Here is an 18,196-nt window from a genome sequence, read left to right as displayed (position 1 = left end):
CAGACACCTTCAATCCATCAGCACAATGGAAATATAGAGTTCAAGAAGAAAGTGATAGCAGCATATAAACAAGGAGTGGTGTTCCTTCCATCCATCTTTCCTTCCTCCTCTCCTGAGCTACATTCATCAGGCTCTGACAGATCATCCTCACCACCCTGCTCCCCCTCTCGAGGTGGGGCAGTTCCATCGGATCCCATCTGCAAGAGCTGACATTGTCTGCCCTGGCTCCCAGTCACAGAGTAGTCTGAAATCCCTTTTCCATCAGCTCTCTCCTCTCTCTCTCCTTGCATCCTCCACGATGACTCATCCTGGAGATGATCTTGGGTCTGTCTGATGGCTGCTGCCCTCTTTGGCTTCAGCGCAGTCTGATTTCAGAGCGATGCCGCAGGAATCCAACCTGCACAGGGTGAACCTCATGAGCTGCGAGCGTCTCAGCAGCCCGGGGAGGAACCAAGCAGTGGAACAGTTTGCAGTTGGTCTGTCTCTCAGCAGCAGAAGTGTAGGTTGCAGGAGCAATGCCTGTTTTAAACCTTTGGTTCCCAAACTCCCAGGGCTGTTGCAAACCACGAGGGCTTTGCAGGAAGCAAAGGGCTGATCCCCACCACGGGTGTGCTGCAGTTGCAAACACGCCGCTGGGGCTCGCTTTTTTCTGCATGCTCCTGCAGTATCCGGTTAGCCCAACCCCCAAAAAATTGTTGCCTCAGGCTTTGGCCTCCCAGTGTCGAGGTCCTGCTAAAGAGCTGTTATCTGAGTCAGCTCTGACGTGGGGGTGGTCGGACTCTGCTGGGTGACAGCCACCATGGGGATTTCCATGCCTAGTCAGGCCGGATTGTTAGTCCCCTCTGAGTTCTTGCAAGCATAGGCCACATCCTTGGCGATGCTGCACATCCTGTTGGACATCTGGAGCTCGGTCCTGAAAGCAGTGGGGAAGCAGAACTTCTTAAAGCATGCCTTGAAGTTCTCATCCAGGAAGGCGTAGAGCACAGGGTTCAGGCTGCTGTTGGCGTAGCCCAGTGCGGTGCAGAAGCAGGAGATGGCCAGCTCCAGCTCACTCTCTGCCTTGGCACCCAAGCACTGCACCAGCACAAAGATCTGGATGGGAGTCCAGCAAATGATGAAGACTGCCACCACCACCAGGACCATGCGGGTGATGCGCCTCAGGTTCCGGTCCTTCTCCTTGGAGCCCGAGAGCACTCGGACGTTCTTGAGCCGTCTGATCATCAGGCTGTAGCAAATGGTGATGATCAGCACAGGAATCATAAAGGAGAAGAGAAAGACACAGATGCCAAACACTGGATCCCAGTAATCCACAGGGGAGGGGAGTTTGATTAGACAATCGATTTCTGCAGATGATCAAAGAGAAAGGAGAAGAAGATCAGCAAAGCCATGCCAGGAAGCAAAGCATCTGCACAGTCAGCATGGCCTGGGCATGCTTGGTACCGGTAAAGCAGGAGCAGGGATGCAGAAAGGAAAGAGTTAAGATGGCTCCACAGCAGAGCTCACCACACTGATGAAGCCAGGGCAGCCATGCAGAGGGCTACAAGCCCATGGGCTCTCCTGGCCACCCCCCCACCCCACCCCTGGGATGGGTTTTCACTGACCGTTGTTCTCGTTCTCCGCAGACCCCATCACCATCGCTGGGATGCCAAAGACAGAAGCCAGGGCCCAGATGCAGACGTTGACCACCTTGGCCTTGTGTGGCGTGCGGATGTCCAGGGCCTTGATGGGGTGGCAGATGGCAATGTAGCGATCCACACTCATCATGGTCAGAGTGAAGGTGCTGGTGAACATGTTGTAGTAGTCTATAGAGATGGCAATCTTGCAGAGCACGTTGCCAAAGGGCCAGAAGCCCAGGAAGGTGTCTGTACCCTGGAAGGGTAAGGTCATCAGACACAAGGTGTCAGCCAGAGCAAGGTTAAAGATGTAAATGTTGGTTGCTGTCTTCATCTTGGTGAACCTGCAATAGAAGAAAGGAGCACTGGTGAGAGCCCCACCTGACCAGGATGGGTATGGCATGGAAGTGGTCTCAAGAGGGCATTCTGCTGCTCTGGGAAGGACATGGTGCAATTTTCTCCTGGAACAAAGTCATTTTCTGCTCTCAACCTCATCATCCCCCAACCTGTGCTGATAAGGTGCAGGACCTTGCACTTGGCCTTGTGGAAGCACCATGGCTCCTTCTAAAAGGGGCAGTTTGTGGATGAAGTCAGGAGTCAGCTCTACTTCAGGAGGGGTTTTGTCATTGCCATATTACTTTATTGCATAAAGTGCCTGCTCCAAGAGGAGTTTCACCTGGCTCTGCTGGCAGTCGTCCCCTTTGACACATGGGAAATGAGGCAAGGAGAGAGTTGATCACCCGCCCTGCAGAGGGTGCAGAAATGGAAGCTCAGTGGTGACTCTGGGACCAAATCTAACACTTCAGCTGCAGATTGTTACTCTTCTGGGCAACACAAGAGCTCAATTTTAAACCTGCAGCTCATCTCTCATCGACTGCACTAAGGACCTTTGTGGAAACGCTGCCAGAGAGGGCAGGCAATGATGAGTGTTAATGGAGAGCAAGTTCAGTTGAGGGGACCACTTAAACCCAGAAACTACAGCACTGCTCCCAGGCTGATGTGTGCTGAGCTATTACAGGCTCTGATCTCACCTAAGGGGAAAAAAAAAAAAAAAAAAAAAAAAAAAAAAAAAGCTCTTTTTGTCAAACTGATTCAGAACAGCAAACTCTCAACTCCACTCTGCAGCCCTGGGCCCACTCCAACAATCTGAGCTCTGAGTTTCAGCCCTCTGGATCCCACATCTCTGGAACCATTCCTCTGCTTGGGGCTCTGAGCAACCTGCTCCAGTTGCAGGTGTCCCCGCTGACTGCAGGTGGGTTGGAGGAGGTGACCTTTAAAGGTCCCTTCCCACCCAAACCACTCCAGAATTTTATGATTCTTTCCTCAGCACCACCTTGATGTGACAGCCGAGTTACCTTCCCTCTCTCCCCCAACACAAGTAGACACCCCCCCACCTACCACCTCCAACAAGACCTTTTTTGTTTGTTTGTTTGTTTTGAGGCTGATTTTGTTCTCTTGAAATGTGGAAGAAATTAATTTACTCCTAATTACTTATTTCTAGCTCCTCTTCCTCTGCAGACCGAGGGCCAACAGCCATTATCCCACCCAAGCAATGTTCCCAAACATTTCCAGAATTTTCAGTACAAACAAAACAAAACAAAAAATCAATTAATCGCTTCTCAGTGGATTAACCTCTTTTTTCCTTTCCTCTGGGAAATGAAAGTGTTCTCTTTCTTAATCTACACCAAAAAAAAAATAAAAAGGACAAATTAAACTCTCAGGCTTTAGGAGGTACCTAAGGTCCCCTCCATGGCACAGCTCTGACAGATAAGCCTCTGGCCTCCATGAAGAACATTAGCTCCCTGCTGAGCCACTTTCTTGCACTCAATCACAGAGGCAATTTCCTAATGGAGCATCTCCCACAGGGCAGTTCTCAGCTCTCCATCCTGTTCTACCTTCATCACAAAAGCAATCTCATCTCCTCCCAGCTGCTGAAGCCTAAGAGGGAAAATGTCTGGATATCAGCTCAGCACTCAGCTTCTCCCTCCTTTTGCTTTGCTAAGTAGACCTCAAGTAGCACTGCCTGGAAAAAAGATGTGCTTCAGGAAGGGGAACCTGCAGTTTGGGAGAAGGAGATGGGTTGGAAACAGCTCTTCCACATACAGGGCTTTGAGGTCCTGCTTTTCACCCTGGCTGAGCCTCAGTGTGAGATGCAAACCTGTTGTTTGGTCATCCCTCCCCCTCTTCCACCCAGCCATGGCAAGCGTGCAGGCAGCAAGCAGCTCCAGATGCACCAAGGCTAAGGTCCAGCTGGCTGTGGCAAACCTACAACCCAAAGTGTGGCTGCAGACACCAAGGACCATAGCAAGGACTTGAGCATGGAGTCCTAGAATGGTTTAGTTTGAAAGGGACCTTTAAAGGTCATCCAGTCCAACCCCTGAAGTCAGGGGGGACATCAACTGGAGCAGGTTGCTCAGAGCCCCAGACAACCTGAACAGCTCCAGGATCTCCTGATCTCCAGGAGCTCTTTTCTTCTCAGAGCCTCTCAATTTGATATTCATAGCTCCAGCTAATTGGGATGCAGACAGTGCTGTTCACCTTGAGCAGCTCCCTCCAGTCCCACCCCATGCCCTGGCACCAGTGACGGCCTTTGCCACCTTCCTCAGACACAGGCAGGGAAGCAAAACAGAGCAGAAAAGGCTCAGGGAGGATTTTTCTGATTAGCTGCTCGCACCCTCTGGCAGCGAAATATCAGCACCAGCTCCGTGGCATCTCTGCTCCCAGCCAGCTCCCAGCCCCCAAGCTGTGTGAGGCTGATACTTGATCTGGTACCTGTGTGCTCCCAGCCATACACCCACACATGCTCTGTGTCCCTGCTGCTCCCATCAGCTTTCCAAAGCCCCTTCAGCATGAAATTACCCAATTCAAGCCAGTTTATCCTTAATAATACAACAGGTGACCAAAAAAAAAAAAAAAAAAAAAAAAAAGAGAACCCAAGGAGGACAAATTTCAGTCCCTTTGGCCTAGGAAGCCAGATGCTCCCCAAAGCAGCTGCTGAGAGCCACACAAAGCCACTCATTACCTGGCAAGACAGTGAGTCATCAGCAGAGGTCAGGGAGTCTGTCACCAGCCAGGGTGAGCAGCAAGGATTCTGGGCAGATGATTTTCTTGCCTTTTGAGTCTTACTGAGTGATATTGGTGCCCCCCCCTGCTCCTTAGGGTGCTTCCTAGGGACCAGAGTGGATGAGGACATTGCATGACCATGAAGATGATCAGAAGGGTGCAGCACCTCTCCTACAAAGACAGGCTGAGAGATTTGGGGTTGTTCAGCCAGGAGAAGGCTCCAAAGAGACCTTAGAGCAGCATTTCAGCACCTGAAAGGGATCTGCAGGAAGGCTGGGGAAGGACTGTTCAGAAGGGCCTGTGGGGATAGGACAAGGAGCAATGGTTTGAGACTGGAGCAGGGGAGATTTTGGTTGGACATTAGGAGGAAATTCTTCACAATGAGGCTGGTGAGACACTGGAACAGGTTACCTAGAAATATGGTGGTGGCCCCATCCCTGGGGACATTCAAGGTCAAACTTGATGTAGCCCTGAACAACCTGCACTAGTTGGAAGTGTCCCTGATGCCTGCAGGGAGGTTGGACAAGATGACCTTGAGAGTCCCTTCCAACCCTTTGCATTCTTTGCTCTCTGCCATGCTGAGGACAGAGGCTGGGTGGCTGCTGCTGCAAAAGCCTCTGCAGCTCACACAGATGCCCAGGCAGCCCTGAGCATGTGCACAGCCACCAGCAGTGGTGCTTTGGTCTGGTCTAGGAAGATGCTCTAATCCTTGCTCACGTGCTGGAGCTGCCTCTGTTGAACTGCTCATGTCCTAAGTGCTGCTGGGAGCTGCCCAGCCCTTGAAAAGCACTGGGAACTGAGTCCCACACTCAGCAGCTCAGAATTACTGCTGCAGGTGGCTAATTCCTTCCCACTCATCCCTCCAAAGCCAGAAGAAACCACCAACCCTCCAACACACACTGGACTCACAAGATCTGCACTAGCAGGGGCCACACATAACTGCTGTGACCAATCTGGCTGAGCCCAGCTCATCTGGGCTGGTGGAGCATGGAACCTGGGGAGCTGCAGACCTGCCCTTTGCATCCACTGTCACACGATGTCACCCTCTGCTCACCTCGCTGCCCTCCCCCAGCTCTGATCACTCTGCACAGCACAGAGCCCTTGGTGTGGGTTTCCCTTCCCTGAACAATTGTCCTTTTTGCTTTCCAAGAATGACTGAAAGAGGCAGATCTGGAGAGAGCTGAGGTCTCAGATGGCTCCACCAGCATCCTCTGGGGCCAGGCTGTGTTAGAGAGACTGAATTTCAGCTCTGAAACACAGCTGGTCCAGGCTCTTCCCTTCAAAAGCTTTCTATTAAGAAATCTGCATCTCTGCAGTGTCATAATTAACTTCATTTTCCCTATCTCATCACAGCCAGCTGCCCTCACCCCTGTTGCCAGGGACTGATGCCATCTCCAAGCAGAATAACAGCTGACACAACCATCCCCAAGGCAGCTTGCCCAGTGCAGGCACCTTCCCACCATTTCCCTCCTCCTAAAGCATCACCTGGAAGCAGCAAATGGAATAGGAGGAGGCTGACAGCCCTAAGCTACCTAAACAGCTGCTTAAAATGCTCCACACCAGCCTTCCTCAGCTGGGAGAGCTTAGCTGGGCATCCCCAGTGCCCTGCTGGGCTCCCAACAGGGTGCTGTTGTGGAAAGAAGTGCCCCAGAAATGAGGCATCATTGCCATGGGGGCCTGATCCTGGAGTCCTCCAGATCAGCACTGCTGAGCATCACAGCAGCATGACAGAGCTGGGGACAGCAGAGGACTTCTTGGACCTGAAGCTGCATGTTGTCCCTGGTCCCTTCATGGCTACATGGGCCTCAGGATGCAGCAGGGGAGGTTTAGGTTGGAGATTAGGAAATTTTTTTTTGCCACAAGAGTGTTCAGGGGTTGGAAGAGGCTGCCCAGGGAGGTGGTGGAGTCCCCACCCCTGAAAGGGTTCAAGAAACCTATGGCCAAGGCATGTGGGGACAGGGTTTGGTGGCCATGCTGGTGTTGGGTCAATGGTTGGCCTCAATGATCTTGGAGGTCTTTTCCAACCCCAACAATTCGTTGATTCTATGAATCAGTGGAGGGCTGAGGGTCTGTCACACTCTGTGCAGCAACATGTGCATCTGCATCACTTCCATCCCCGTGAGCCGTGGCTCAGTCACCCCCAGCTCCACTGCAAGAACAATACATCCCTCCCCCTCTGTTTTTAGGATGCAAAGTGAAGCTTTTGAGCATCCAGCCTTGCAGAACTCAAGTAGTAAAGAAGAGGAACCTTAGCAGCCTGGTTTTGCCCTCTCTGCTCCCGCTGCTCCACTCCCCAGCTCACATTCACTAAAACTCAGCACAGGAAATGTATGCAGAGGAGAGGAATCTGCAGAAGGAGCAGGAGGGAGAGGAGACATTATCTGCCCTGACAAGGAGCTCCACAATGAACAGGCAGAACAAAGCCACAGCTGAGGCAGGTTTTCACAACAGACTTTCTACTGTCCAGGAAATCTTGCTCCTGACAAGAGCCCTTCTCAGCCTTATCCAATTAGTGCTGCTCAGCACCAGAAGGGGATTGACAGTCAGACCATGGTGGTCTCTGTAAATTCATCACCCCAAAATCACACCAAGCATCAGTGGGATGGAGGCTGGGTCTTACAGCAGAGGGGACAACGGCAGAGGGGAGCTTCAGAATTGGATTTTTTTGGTGAAATCCAGGAAACTTTAAACTTTTCCCTTGGCACCAAAAAGCAAACCAAACCAAAACAAAAAACCCCAAACCAAACAGCTCATTAGAGAGGACCAAGGAAGCCTTCCTGATGCCTTCAATTTCCTCAAGTGCTGATATTAGAATCTTTGTTTCCCAGCTCTCTCCAAACCAGGGAACGATTATTGCCTGCATCACTGTGCCACTCTGTGGAAGACAGCAGGCCAGGTTCTGCTGTGCTGTGTGCTGAAGCTTGGCTGTCTCTGAAGAAGCTCAGCTTCTGGAGGGTGCACCATACCTACAGATGGTAGAGGTACAGCAAAAAGGGTTTGCTTTCTTCCCCATTAAGAGAAAATATCACTATGAGCTACAACACTGAGTCCCCAAAGCACCAGCAACAAACTTGCAACCCCCTGCTAAAAGCTGCTGTTGATGGCAGCGAAGCCCAGCAGTTTCAACAGGAGAAAAAAACATAACCCTGTGCTGTGGAAGTCATCAACATCCTCCTTGCATGATGGCTTCTCTGCAGGACTCTGCATACATGACCAGGGTCAAGAGCTTGGGACATTGAGTCTCATTTATCACCATACTTGCTCCTGACCTTAGACTGGACAACAAAAGTAGGCTAGAGAGTAAAATACTGAGCAGAGAGAACCAAGAGTTGCCGTTACCTACCAAACCATGAAGGAACACAGAATCCCAGAATTGTTTCATCTGGAAGAGACCTTCAAGATCATTGAGTTCAACCTTCAACCCAAGCCCACCATGGCCCCATTTCCCTGGCTATAACTTGGCTTTGGTCTCAGCCATCAGTGAGCTCCCAGAAGACACTGATGGGGGACAAGCAGCAACTTCTACACATGACCTAGCTCAGTTATAACTTCCCCAGCAGGCACTGGTCAAGGGCCCCCTCCACAACTCAGGAGACCTCTTCAGGCAGGATCCTGCTGCCCACACCCCAACAAGACCTCTTCAGGCAGGATCCTGCTGCCCACACCCCAACAAGACCTCTTCAGGCAGGATCCTGCTGCCCACACCCCAACAAGACCTCTTCAGGCAGGATCCTGCTGCCCACACCCCAACAAGACCTCTTCAGGCAGGATCCTGCTGCCCACACCCCAACAAGACCTCTTCAGGCAGGATCCTGCTGCCCACACCCCAACAAGACCTCTTCAGGCAGGATCCTGCTGCCCACACCCCAACAAGACCTCTTCAGGCAGGATCCTGCTGCCCACACCCCAACAAGACCTCTTCAGGCAGGATCCTGCTGCCCACACCCCAACAAGACCTCTTCAGGCAGGATCCTGCTGCCCACACCCCAACAAGACCTTCAGATAAGGAAGGTTTCTGCCCAGATTTCCCCTCCAGACACACGTCCAAGGTTTTCACATGGGACATGGGCTCCCACACCATCTCAGCCATCCTCAGGGAGCTGCATCACCATGGTACAGACACTTCTCACTCACAGGCACCCACAGACTCCATGCCTACTCCAACCATTGCTACTACACTGAAAGAGAAACCTGAGCTCTCCAAACATGGCTCTGCTGCATCACAAACCTCTTCTGCCCATCTCAGTTCCTCAGAGCTAATGTGATCTCCCTGCCAGAAGCTCCTCAGTGGGAAGAGCACAGACAGGTGGCTTGATGACAGTTGTGTCACTTCACCCTTGTAGCCACCTTTCACCAACCTGTGATACCCAAGACTTAATTTTGCAGCACCTCCCTCAGCCTGGTTGTGTGTGTTGAAGGGAAAGATGCTTTGGAAGCTGCAGAGTTTCTGGCAGAAGCAAGACTTAATCTCATCAGCTCCTGGGTACCTGCCTGCTAAATGTTTTCATCCTCTGTTGGAGGAGAAAACAAATTTCCCTGTCTGTTCTCTGCTGGCAGCCTCCACCCACACCAGGAACCTTCTCCAGGATGTGTCTAAAATGGAAGCTCTCTCCTCAACATGCAGGTACAGAGATCAGAAGGGGGCTGGCACATCACAGCCCTAAGGATGGCATAAAGCTGGTTTTGTACTTGCAGAGGGGAAGGAGGTTTCTAATTCCAGGAAAATGGGAAGTTTGAACCACAGCAGAAGCAGACAGGGACACTTAGAATGCCCACAAGATGCAGGGAGGCTGGGCAGTGCTGCATGCAGAGGTCCTCCCTGCCCTCCCACCTTCAGCATCAGGAGCCAGAGAGGTTGCCCTCATGTCTGCAGCATCCTGTCACATCTGATTCATGTCTGTAGATTCCAAAGAGGTGGAAGAGCCCCATTTGGGATTTGTTTCCCCCTGTAAACGTAAGACCAAGCCTGCCAGCAGCTCCCTTCCCTTGCAATCGCATTCAGCTTCGGCAAGCACCAGCTCCCAGATGGAGCAGCAGCTGCAGCTGGGGTGCTTGGACACAGAGGGAGAGATCCTGTTACAGCTCCAGTACAACCTGGCAGCAGGATGCACCCAACACCTTGCCCTCCCCAGGGACACCCAGCTCCCTGCCCGGCAGTTTGCCAAAGCCGCAGTGGTTTTTGGGAGCAGATCTGATCACCCCTTCCATTCTCAGGGTTAAACTTTAGGAGGCACCAGAGGGCAGCTGAAAGCTCGCAGGAAGGCTTCATCACATCCTGGGAAGGGAGAAAAACAAATAAAACCAAACCAATAAAACCAATGTCACATTGTTTCCCTCTCCAGCACTCCGCAGTGCCCAGGGAAGTGCCTGCCCACTTCACCTGCGGCTGGCCCCACTCCCAGCCCTCCCTGGAGCTTCCCTGCGTGTCCTACCTGATGATCACATACATGACGGAGCAGTTGCCCACCAGCCCCACAATGCACACAATGGAGTAGACGACCACGATGGTGATCTTGATGCTGAGTGGCAGGAAGCTGTCCCCAGTGCTGTTGTTGAACCAGTTACTGGGGAGGAAGCTCAGGTTGAGCATGGAGGAGTCATTCAGCAGCCTCCGCAGGTCGGGGTCCTCCAGAATATGGGCAGGGAAGAGTGGGTCCATCCTGGAACACCAGCCTGTGCCAGGCACCTGGGGCATCAAAGAGGCAGTTTAAGATCTGCTGATCAATGAGGGATCAATGCAGGGTCGTAGCAAAGCAACACTGGAGGAGAAGGAGGGTTTATTGCTGGAGACAGAACAGTTCCCTCCCCAAAAAGAGACCTCTGCAAGAGCAATTTAACAGGAAGCAGCCCCCAGAGCTTGGTGCATTCTGAGCTCACATCTCACGGGGGACACGCAGGCTGCACCACCACCCGAGCGCTCCCAAGCCTTGGATGCTCCTACCTGCAGGTCGGTGATTCCTCACATGCAGCTTCCCCCACCACCTCCCAGTGCCCTCCGAGCACCACCGCAGCCTTCCGCTGGGGCTGGGGGCTCGTCCTGCTCCTGGGGCACGACCACCCCCTCCCCAGCCCTGACGAAAAGAGGAGCAAAAGCCCAAAGTTGACAATAAGCTGCTTACCTGAGGGGTGGGGGGTCCGTTCTAACGCAGCTCCGGACCAGGCTGCACACCCCTTGGCCGCATCCAGACACCCCCGGGCCGGGAGTAGTGGGGGTGGAAAGGACAGAAACGGGCTCCGGGCACAGCCAGGGGATCGGGGCGGCGGACGGAGGGGGGCGAAAGGCTGCTCCTGGCAGGCAGGGATGCTGCCAGCGCAGGGGGCTGCACCCCGGAGCCCACGTTTTTAAGGAAAAGGGAGGGATGTGGGGAGAGGGAGGAGGAAGGAGGAGGGAGGAAGGACGGTGGCTGGGCAGAGCCAGCCCCGGCTGCTTGTCTTCTCCCACTGCGTAAGAGGAAAGCGGGAGGGGAGAGGGGGAAAGGAGGAAAAGAAGAGGGGGGAATAAAACAATAAATAACGAAACACGAAAGGGAAAGCGAGCCCAAAGCTGCGAGCTCACAGGCAGGGTGCCCCCAGGCAGCCAACCCCGACCCACCCCCGCAGCAAGGAGAGGGGGAGGGGGTCCAGCATCACCATCCCCCTCCCATCCCACACTCGGAGAAGGGGGGGGAGGGGGGGATGTCCAGCATCACGGTTCCCCACCACCGGAATGAGAAGGAGGGGTCCAGCATCACCATGTTCCCCCACCCCTGGAACGGCAAGAGGGGTCCAGCACCTCCATCCCACCCCGGATCAAGCAGAAGGGGTCCAGCAGAACTCCTCCAGCCACCAAACCCTGCCGCAGCCCCCCAGCTGAGGAGTGGTCTTGCAGCTTACCTGGGGTGGGCTCCCAGTCAGAGATGCTGGGAAAATGGAAGGGAAGGATGTGGGAACTGGGGAGCTGGGGTTTCGGGAAGTGAATTCTTCCTCTGCACCAGCAGCGTGTTGCAGGGGAAGAGAACTGGGGAATCTGACCTAGAAACTGGCATGAGATGCAAGGAGGAGAAAGAGCTGAGGGGAGAGAAAAGTGCAAATATTTAGTATTCTTCCAGTGGCATTTGCTAAAGGGCATTTCTGTAACCCTGCACTTAGCTGTCATAGAATCATAGAACGTTTGGGTTGGAACAGATCTCTTATGATCACTGAGTCCAACCTTCAACCTAAGACCACCATGACCATTAATCCATGTCCCAGAGTGCCATGGCCACAGGTTTCTTGAACCCCTCCAGAGATGGTGACTCCACCACCTCCCTGGACAGCCTGTTGCAGAGCCTGACCACTGCTGTAGGAAAGAAATTTGTCCTCGTGTCCAACCTAAACCTTTCCTGGCACAATTTCAGGCCGTGTCCTCACATTCTATCACCTGATACTAGGGGAAAGGGATACAAAGCTGCTGAGGGGCCTGGAGCATCCCTGTGAGGAGCAAAGGCTGAGAGCCTGGAGAAGAGCAGCCCCAGAGGGGATCTGAGCAATGCTCAGCAAGAGCTAAAGGAGCTGTGGGGGGCAAGAGGCTGGGGGCAGATGTCTCAGTGGCGCCCAGGAACAAGACAAGGGGCAATGGGCACAAAGTGGAACCCAGGAGGTTCCATCTGAGCAGGAGGAGAAAATTCTTTGGTGTGAGGGTGCAGAGCCCTGGTGCAGACTGCCCAGAGAGGCTGTGGAGTCTCTTCCTCTGGATTTCCAACCCCCCCCCTGGCCATTGTGCTTCTAGGCCAGCTGCTGTGGCTGCCCTGCTGGAGCAGGGGTTTGGACTGGATGACCCCCAGAGGTCACTTCCAACCTCCACCATGCTGGGATTCAGTGACGTAGCCCTCTCATGAAATACAGCCTCAGAGCTGGAAGAAGGTTTTTGTTAGTCCATTACTGAGTGTGAAATAAATACTGGACTAGACATCACTTTAATTGTGAAGGGATTGATTTTCAAAGGCTGAAGGAAGGACAGCAGTAAATCAGCAGGAGGCAGCCCAGCTGGACAGCCCAGGAGTCCACAGGAAAAGTGGTTGTAGATTCAGCTCTGCTTTCTCTGCTGGCTGCCACCCCAAGAACTGCAGACACACCATGGTCACCTATTTGTTTTCTGGTGGTGCCTGTCTTGACTCCACACAGCCTAGGGTTTGGGAACGGCTGCTGTGCAAGGGCATCACAATTGCATTCTTCAGCCACTGAAGCCAGGACTTTGTGTCTAGGATTACAAAATATCTCCCCAAACTTCCCATCCTCCACCAGCTCACATCTTACAGAAGCACAGAATTGCTTCACTTGGAAGAGACCTTCCAGATCAGTGAATCCAACCTTCAACCCAAGGCCACCACGACCATAACCATGTCCTGAAGTGCAATGGCCACACAGTTCTTGCCCATCTCAAGGGATTTTGCTTCACAGGAAGAAGTCCAGGATGGTCATGACCTTCAGTCTCAGCACTGCTGCTCCACACCAATCCTACCTCAGCCATGACATCTGTCCTTCCAGAACATTTCTTGGTGTCTTACTTTCTGATCCTCTCAGGATCACTAGGATGAAGAGAGGGCTGGAAGTCATCTCAAGAGCAGGAGACTCACCAGATTTCTTCCTTATTGGAAGTCTTCCCTGTATCGTTTGGGATCTAGACACCCAGGATGAGAAGGAAGGTCTCCCAAACTCCATGGGCACGACCCAAAATGACCTCTCCCAACCTATTTCTTGGAAAAATAAATCAACTCTTGCTGCTTGAAGGTTCCAATACAGACAGCCAAATAAACAAAGCCAAGAAAGAACAAACAAAACCAGCAACCCTTCCTGCAGTGCTGGCTGCCAGAGAGCACTCAGGGAGGCAGCAGGTGACACACCACACACTGAGCTTAAGTTTACTGCAGCATGGTGGTTCTCTGCTCAGCTGTTGGCTGTGTTTTGGCACAGGCAGGACCCTGAGCTTCCTCCACCTATTCACAGCACATCCATCTCCCACCTGCTGGACCATCCAGTTGTGGAGGAACAAACCTCTAGTTTAAGTTACTCTAGTTCAAGTTACTCTAGTTCAACACCAATAATTGTGTCTGCCATCACTTCAGCTGGACCTCATGGCCTTGGAAGCCTTCTCCAACCCTAAAGGTACCATATCCAGGTTAGTTTTACAGACACTGTTGCTAAAAGTGGAGAATTTTTGCTTCTTTGGCAGAAAACAGCCCTCTCAGCCACCTGCACTGTAGCAGCAGCCCACAGGTTTTGTGCCTTCCCTTTCAGGAGTGAATCCATCAGTGTGCCAGAGCTGCTTTGCCACCTTGAGCACACTTTGCCAATCTGCTTAATCAAGGCCATCAGGAGCAGAGAATTAATTTTGCAAGACGTGAAATCATTTCTCCCGCAGGAAACAAGCACCTGGGCTGGAGAGGAGGAGAAGGAGGGCTGGGGAGATGTAAAATGTGCTGGGAAAAAAGGAAAGGTTCAAAACTGCAGCCATCACTCCTGGGATGATGGGCACCTGCCAACCACATGCCAGAAGCTAATTAGCTACACTCACAGCCCAGCCTCTGAGGGTGAGGGAAATTTATTCCTAGAAATTAATTTGGAGCCAAAAATCCCTCAAGCTCCAGTAGGATAAAGGGGCACACAACGCTCCCCACTTCCCTGATATTTTCTTGTTTGCCATCATTCTTTACAATTTTCCAGTGGCTGGTCCTTGCAGGTCCTCCCTGCAACAGTCTACTCTTCTCTTGGATCTCAAACCCTTCAGGCTTCAAGTGAGCCAATCCCTTCCCTCCTGCATGACAGAAACCCTCCTGCCCTCTGCTACCACCTCACCCAGAACACTGATTTATTTTTTTCTCCACTATTTTAGGAGCCAGGGCTCAGTATCTGGGGGTCATAGAATGGTTTGGGTTGGAAGGAATCTTAAAGATCATCTATTTCCAACCCCCCTACCATGGGCAGGGACACCTCCAGGTTGCTCAAAGCCCCCCCTAGCCCAGATGCTGACAAGAAGGGTGTCTGATGCAGGGAAAGAAATTGCCTCGTGTAGGTACTCAGTAAGGAACAGCAGCAGATGCTGAATTCAGATCCTCCAAGCTCCATCCCAGCACTTTAACCTCTTATCCCTTGGGGAGGCAAAACATCTCAGTGCTCAGATAGTGATTTTCACAGCAGTTTTTAAAAGCAAGGACCTGCTCATCACCTCTGTGCTGCAGCCCAACAGCTCCAAGAGCAACAAATTCACCGCAAAAAGGTCTAGCACCAAGATTTTCAGCAGCCATTTGCTGCTGCTCCCCTCAGAGCTGGTTTTCCCCAGAGGTGTCATGCAAGATCTCACTGCTGCTTGGATCAGTAGCAGCTAATGCCTGGTCCCTTGCTTTGGGGCAGGTTGTTTTCACAGCTTTGACTCACCCAATCCCAGTCTCAGAAGCTTTTCCTTTGCTAGCAAGGGGAAGCCATGGATGTCTACTGACAATTCAAGTGGAAGGAAACATCTTCCCATGAAAGGCTTGAAGAGCTGCCCTGGAAAGGCTCCAGCCCAACAAATCCCCAACTAAGAGGAGCCCCCAGGCTGGGTGGAGGAGATGGATGCAAATCACATGCAGCAAGCAGCAGACCACAGACTCATGGAATGGGTTGGGTTGGAAGGGACCTCCAAGATCAAGAATCAAGAAGGTTGGAAGAGACCTCAAAGATCATCGAGTCCAACCTGTCACCCTAAACCTCATGACTATCTAAACCATGGCACCAAGTGCCACGTCCAATCCCCTCTTGAACACCTCCAGGGATGGTGACTCCACCACCGCCCTGGGCAGCATATTCCAATGGCCAACCACTCATCCAGTTCCACCCCTGTGCCAAGGGCAGGGACACCTCCCACCAGCCGAGCTTGCTCAAGGCCTCATCCAGCCTGGCCTTGAGCACCTCCAGGCAGGCGGCAGCCACAGCCTCCCTGGGCAGCCTCTGCCAGAGTCTCACTACCCTCACTGGAAAGAGATTCTTCCTAATTTCCAGTCTCAATCTGCTCTCCTCAAGCTTCAATCCATTGCCTCTTGTCTCATTACACCAAGCTTCAGGACACCTCCTCACAGATGCTACTTATGCAGCTGTCTCACTTGTTCTGGAGATGCCATGCAAAGGGCCATGCCAGAAGAGCTCTGCACACACCCTGGCTCCCCACAGCCATACAGGGATTGAGACCAGCAGCCCTGCTGGGATCAACTGGCTCCAGCAAAGCTGTGCTGCTTCACAGCAGCCAAAAACCAGGCCCTGAAGGTTTGGCAGAACAGGAGAACACCTCAAAAATCTGTGCCACAGAGATGCCAGTGGTTGTGCCCAGCCATGCCTGCCCACAGCACCACGAGCATGCACTGTGTAGAAGAGCACTGGGGGCCATGGGACTATCCACCATCCTGGGCTGCTCAGGTCTTACTCCCAGCAAGGGAAATTGCACCACTGCCCTACAAAAATGATATTCAACCCCATGAAGAGCCTCTCCAACCTTGCCCCAAGCCAAAGCCTTACCCAGAAGCTGCTTGGTCCCACCAGGCCTGATCAGCTTCCACACACTCCTCATCTTCCACACCACCAAACCTCCTTCTCTAGCCACACACAGCCCTTTTATCCCTCATCCACCTAACCCACATCACCTGCACCACCATGGGTGTCACCTGGGGCTGGTTCTCTCCACTGGCTCTTCCAGCCTCAGCCAGTCTTGGTGCACCCAAGCCAAATGGTGCTTGGGAACTGGGGGAGGTTTTCAGACCTGGTTCAGCAAAAGCACCAATGCTGGGAGTGAATGTGTGTGACAGAGCCAAACTTTTGAAGGTGAAAAATGGTGTGAAAAGTCCTTGGGAAACACACAACCTACCACAAGTTCCTCTCCTGAATGTGAAAAGTTGTGGGGAAGGTCCTTGAGATGTAGCCACCCAAGCACAGTTGTCACTGCTGGACTCTCAGAAACAAAAAAGGAGCATCTCTGGGGCTGTTGTTTAAGTGTTTGCCAACCCTGAGCACCAAACCTCCACACTTTGGGGTGAGGAAGTAGTGACAGAGCTGCACAGAGAACTTCAGAACAGCATTGCACACCTCATTCCTCTGGGGTCTCACTGAGTTTATCTCTAAGTGAGACTTTGGGACACCTCTGCCACAAGTCTTATTGATTCTTACTGTGTGTGTAAACTCTTACTACATCTGCTGAAAGCTTGCACCTATCCCCTCTGGGGTGGGACTGAGGCTTTCTACTTCTAACACAATAAAAATGCTGCAGAGGTCAGGGGCAATCCTGAGGGCAATTTCTCCTCACTGTCCTGACAGCCTCTGTTCCATACTTCTGCATCAGCCTCCATGTGCTGCCTGAGCTTTCACTGCATAGAATCAGAGAATCCTGAAGGTTGGAGAAGGTCTCCCAGATGACCAACCCCAACCATTAACCTAGCACTGAACTGCACATTCACACAGCAGGATTCCCCCAGCACTGTCTGCTCCATACAGAGGTTCCTGCAAGGTTCTTCCCAAGGTTTCCCCATGGCTGAGCTTTAGTGCAGTTGGGTGAGGTCCCCATTGGATCACAGAATGGTTTGGACTGGAAGGAACCTTAAAGATCATCTAGTTCCAAAGCCCCACCATGGGCAGGGACACCTTCCACTAGACCAGGTTGTTCAAGGCCTCAGCTCCCACCTGGCCTTGAAGGTCAAACCAGGGGGAGAAGACAGATTCAAAAGCAAAAAAAAAAAAACAAAACTCTCTTAAGTTTTCAAGAACTCTGTTCTTGAGATCAAAACCCCCAAAAGATCCCCAAATTATAAAGCTTAGCTGAAATCTCTGCATGAGACCACCCTACAAGGTGGAGCATCACCTGGTGCTATCAATGGGCTTCATGATAACCTGAAGGAGGGCTGAGGACAGGGAAAGGGGAGAAGCAGGGAAATACCATTTTAAATATCGCTCCAGGGGTAATTTATACTTTTGGAGGGTGGATTTTGTGCTTTCATGCAGGCTCTGATCTCCTAGAGAGGATGGAATAGGTTTTGCAGTAGAATCATAGAATGGTCTGGGTTGGGAGGGACCTCACAAGCTCATCCAGTCCAACTCCCTCAGGGGTAAGCAGGGGTATCCTCAACTGGGTCAGGCTGCCGAGAGCAACCAAGCATGGAATAGCTTCCACTAACCATAAAGGAGTTAGTAAAGCAGTTTGGTGCTGCAGCCACTGAGGCTGGCTCTTCAGTTTGGCCCAAGGATGCTTTTTATCTTCTCCTCCTCCTGAATCTCAGAGTAGGCAGGAAAATATCAATGATTTAACAAACTTCCCCCTTGCCCTCCTGTTCTTCCTTTAAGCCTTCAGGCAGAGCAGCTCCCACCCATCCATTAAAATGCAAACCAGGCTCCTTGGCACTTCCTGAGCTCTTTCCCAGGTTTGCAAATCCCATTGGAACCAGCAGATGATGCTGAAGCTGAAAACAAGGAGCTCATCCCAGCCGCCTCCTATTAAGCTCTTACTTTCCTTCCATAAAACTCTGAAGTGAGAAAGAAGAAAACAA

The 18,196-nt window shown here is 52.1% G+C and overlaps 1 protein-coding gene across 2 annotated transcripts; it reads right to left on the bottom strand.

Annotated features, from left to right (window-relative positions):
• Positions 1–819: 819 nt before the first annotated feature.
• Positions 820–10,335, bottom strand: OPRL1 (opioid related nociceptin receptor 1). 2 transcript variants are annotated; one of them, XM_054391752.1, is made up of 3 exons: positions 10,109–10,335; positions 1,602–1,957; positions 820–1,343 (listed from the first exon to the last, which is right to left on the bottom strand). In XM_054391752.1, the coding sequence occupies exons 1-3, from the start codon at positions 10,333–10,335 to the stop codon at positions 820–822; spliced, it is 1,107 nt and encodes a 368-aa protein (XP_054247727.1). The 2 variants fall into 2 exon arrangements, with proteins under 2 accessions (XP_054247727.1, XP_054247728.1); XM_054391753.1 differs by having other exon boundaries at positions 10,124–10,221.
• Between the last annotated feature and the right edge of the window lie 7,861 nt (positions 10,336–18,196).

The sequence above is a fragment of the Indicator indicator genome, chromosome 24, assembly GCF_027791375.1.
Source record: "Indicator indicator isolate 239-I01 chromosome 24, UM_Iind_1.1, whole genome shotgun sequence".
Classification (NCBI taxonomy): domain Eukaryota; kingdom Metazoa; phylum Chordata; class Aves; order Piciformes; family Indicatoridae; genus Indicator; species Indicator indicator.
This window is presented reverse-complemented; position numbering and strand designations above follow the sequence as displayed.

Excerpts from the sequence above, each read along its gene's own strand:
- OPRL1 (XM_054391752.1), bottom strand. The coding sequence starts at position 10,335 with ATGGACCCACTCTTCCCTGCCCATATTCTGGAGGACCCCGACCTGCGG. Across the intron at positions 1,958-10,108 it reads GTCATGTATGTGATCATCAG|GTTCACCAAGATGAAGACAG; the intron begins GTAGGACACGCA and ends CTTCTATTGCAG. Across the intron at positions 1,344-1,601 it reads TGCGGAGAACGAGAACAACG|AAATCGATTGTCTAATCAAA; the intron begins GTCAGTGAAAAC and ends GATCATCTGCAG.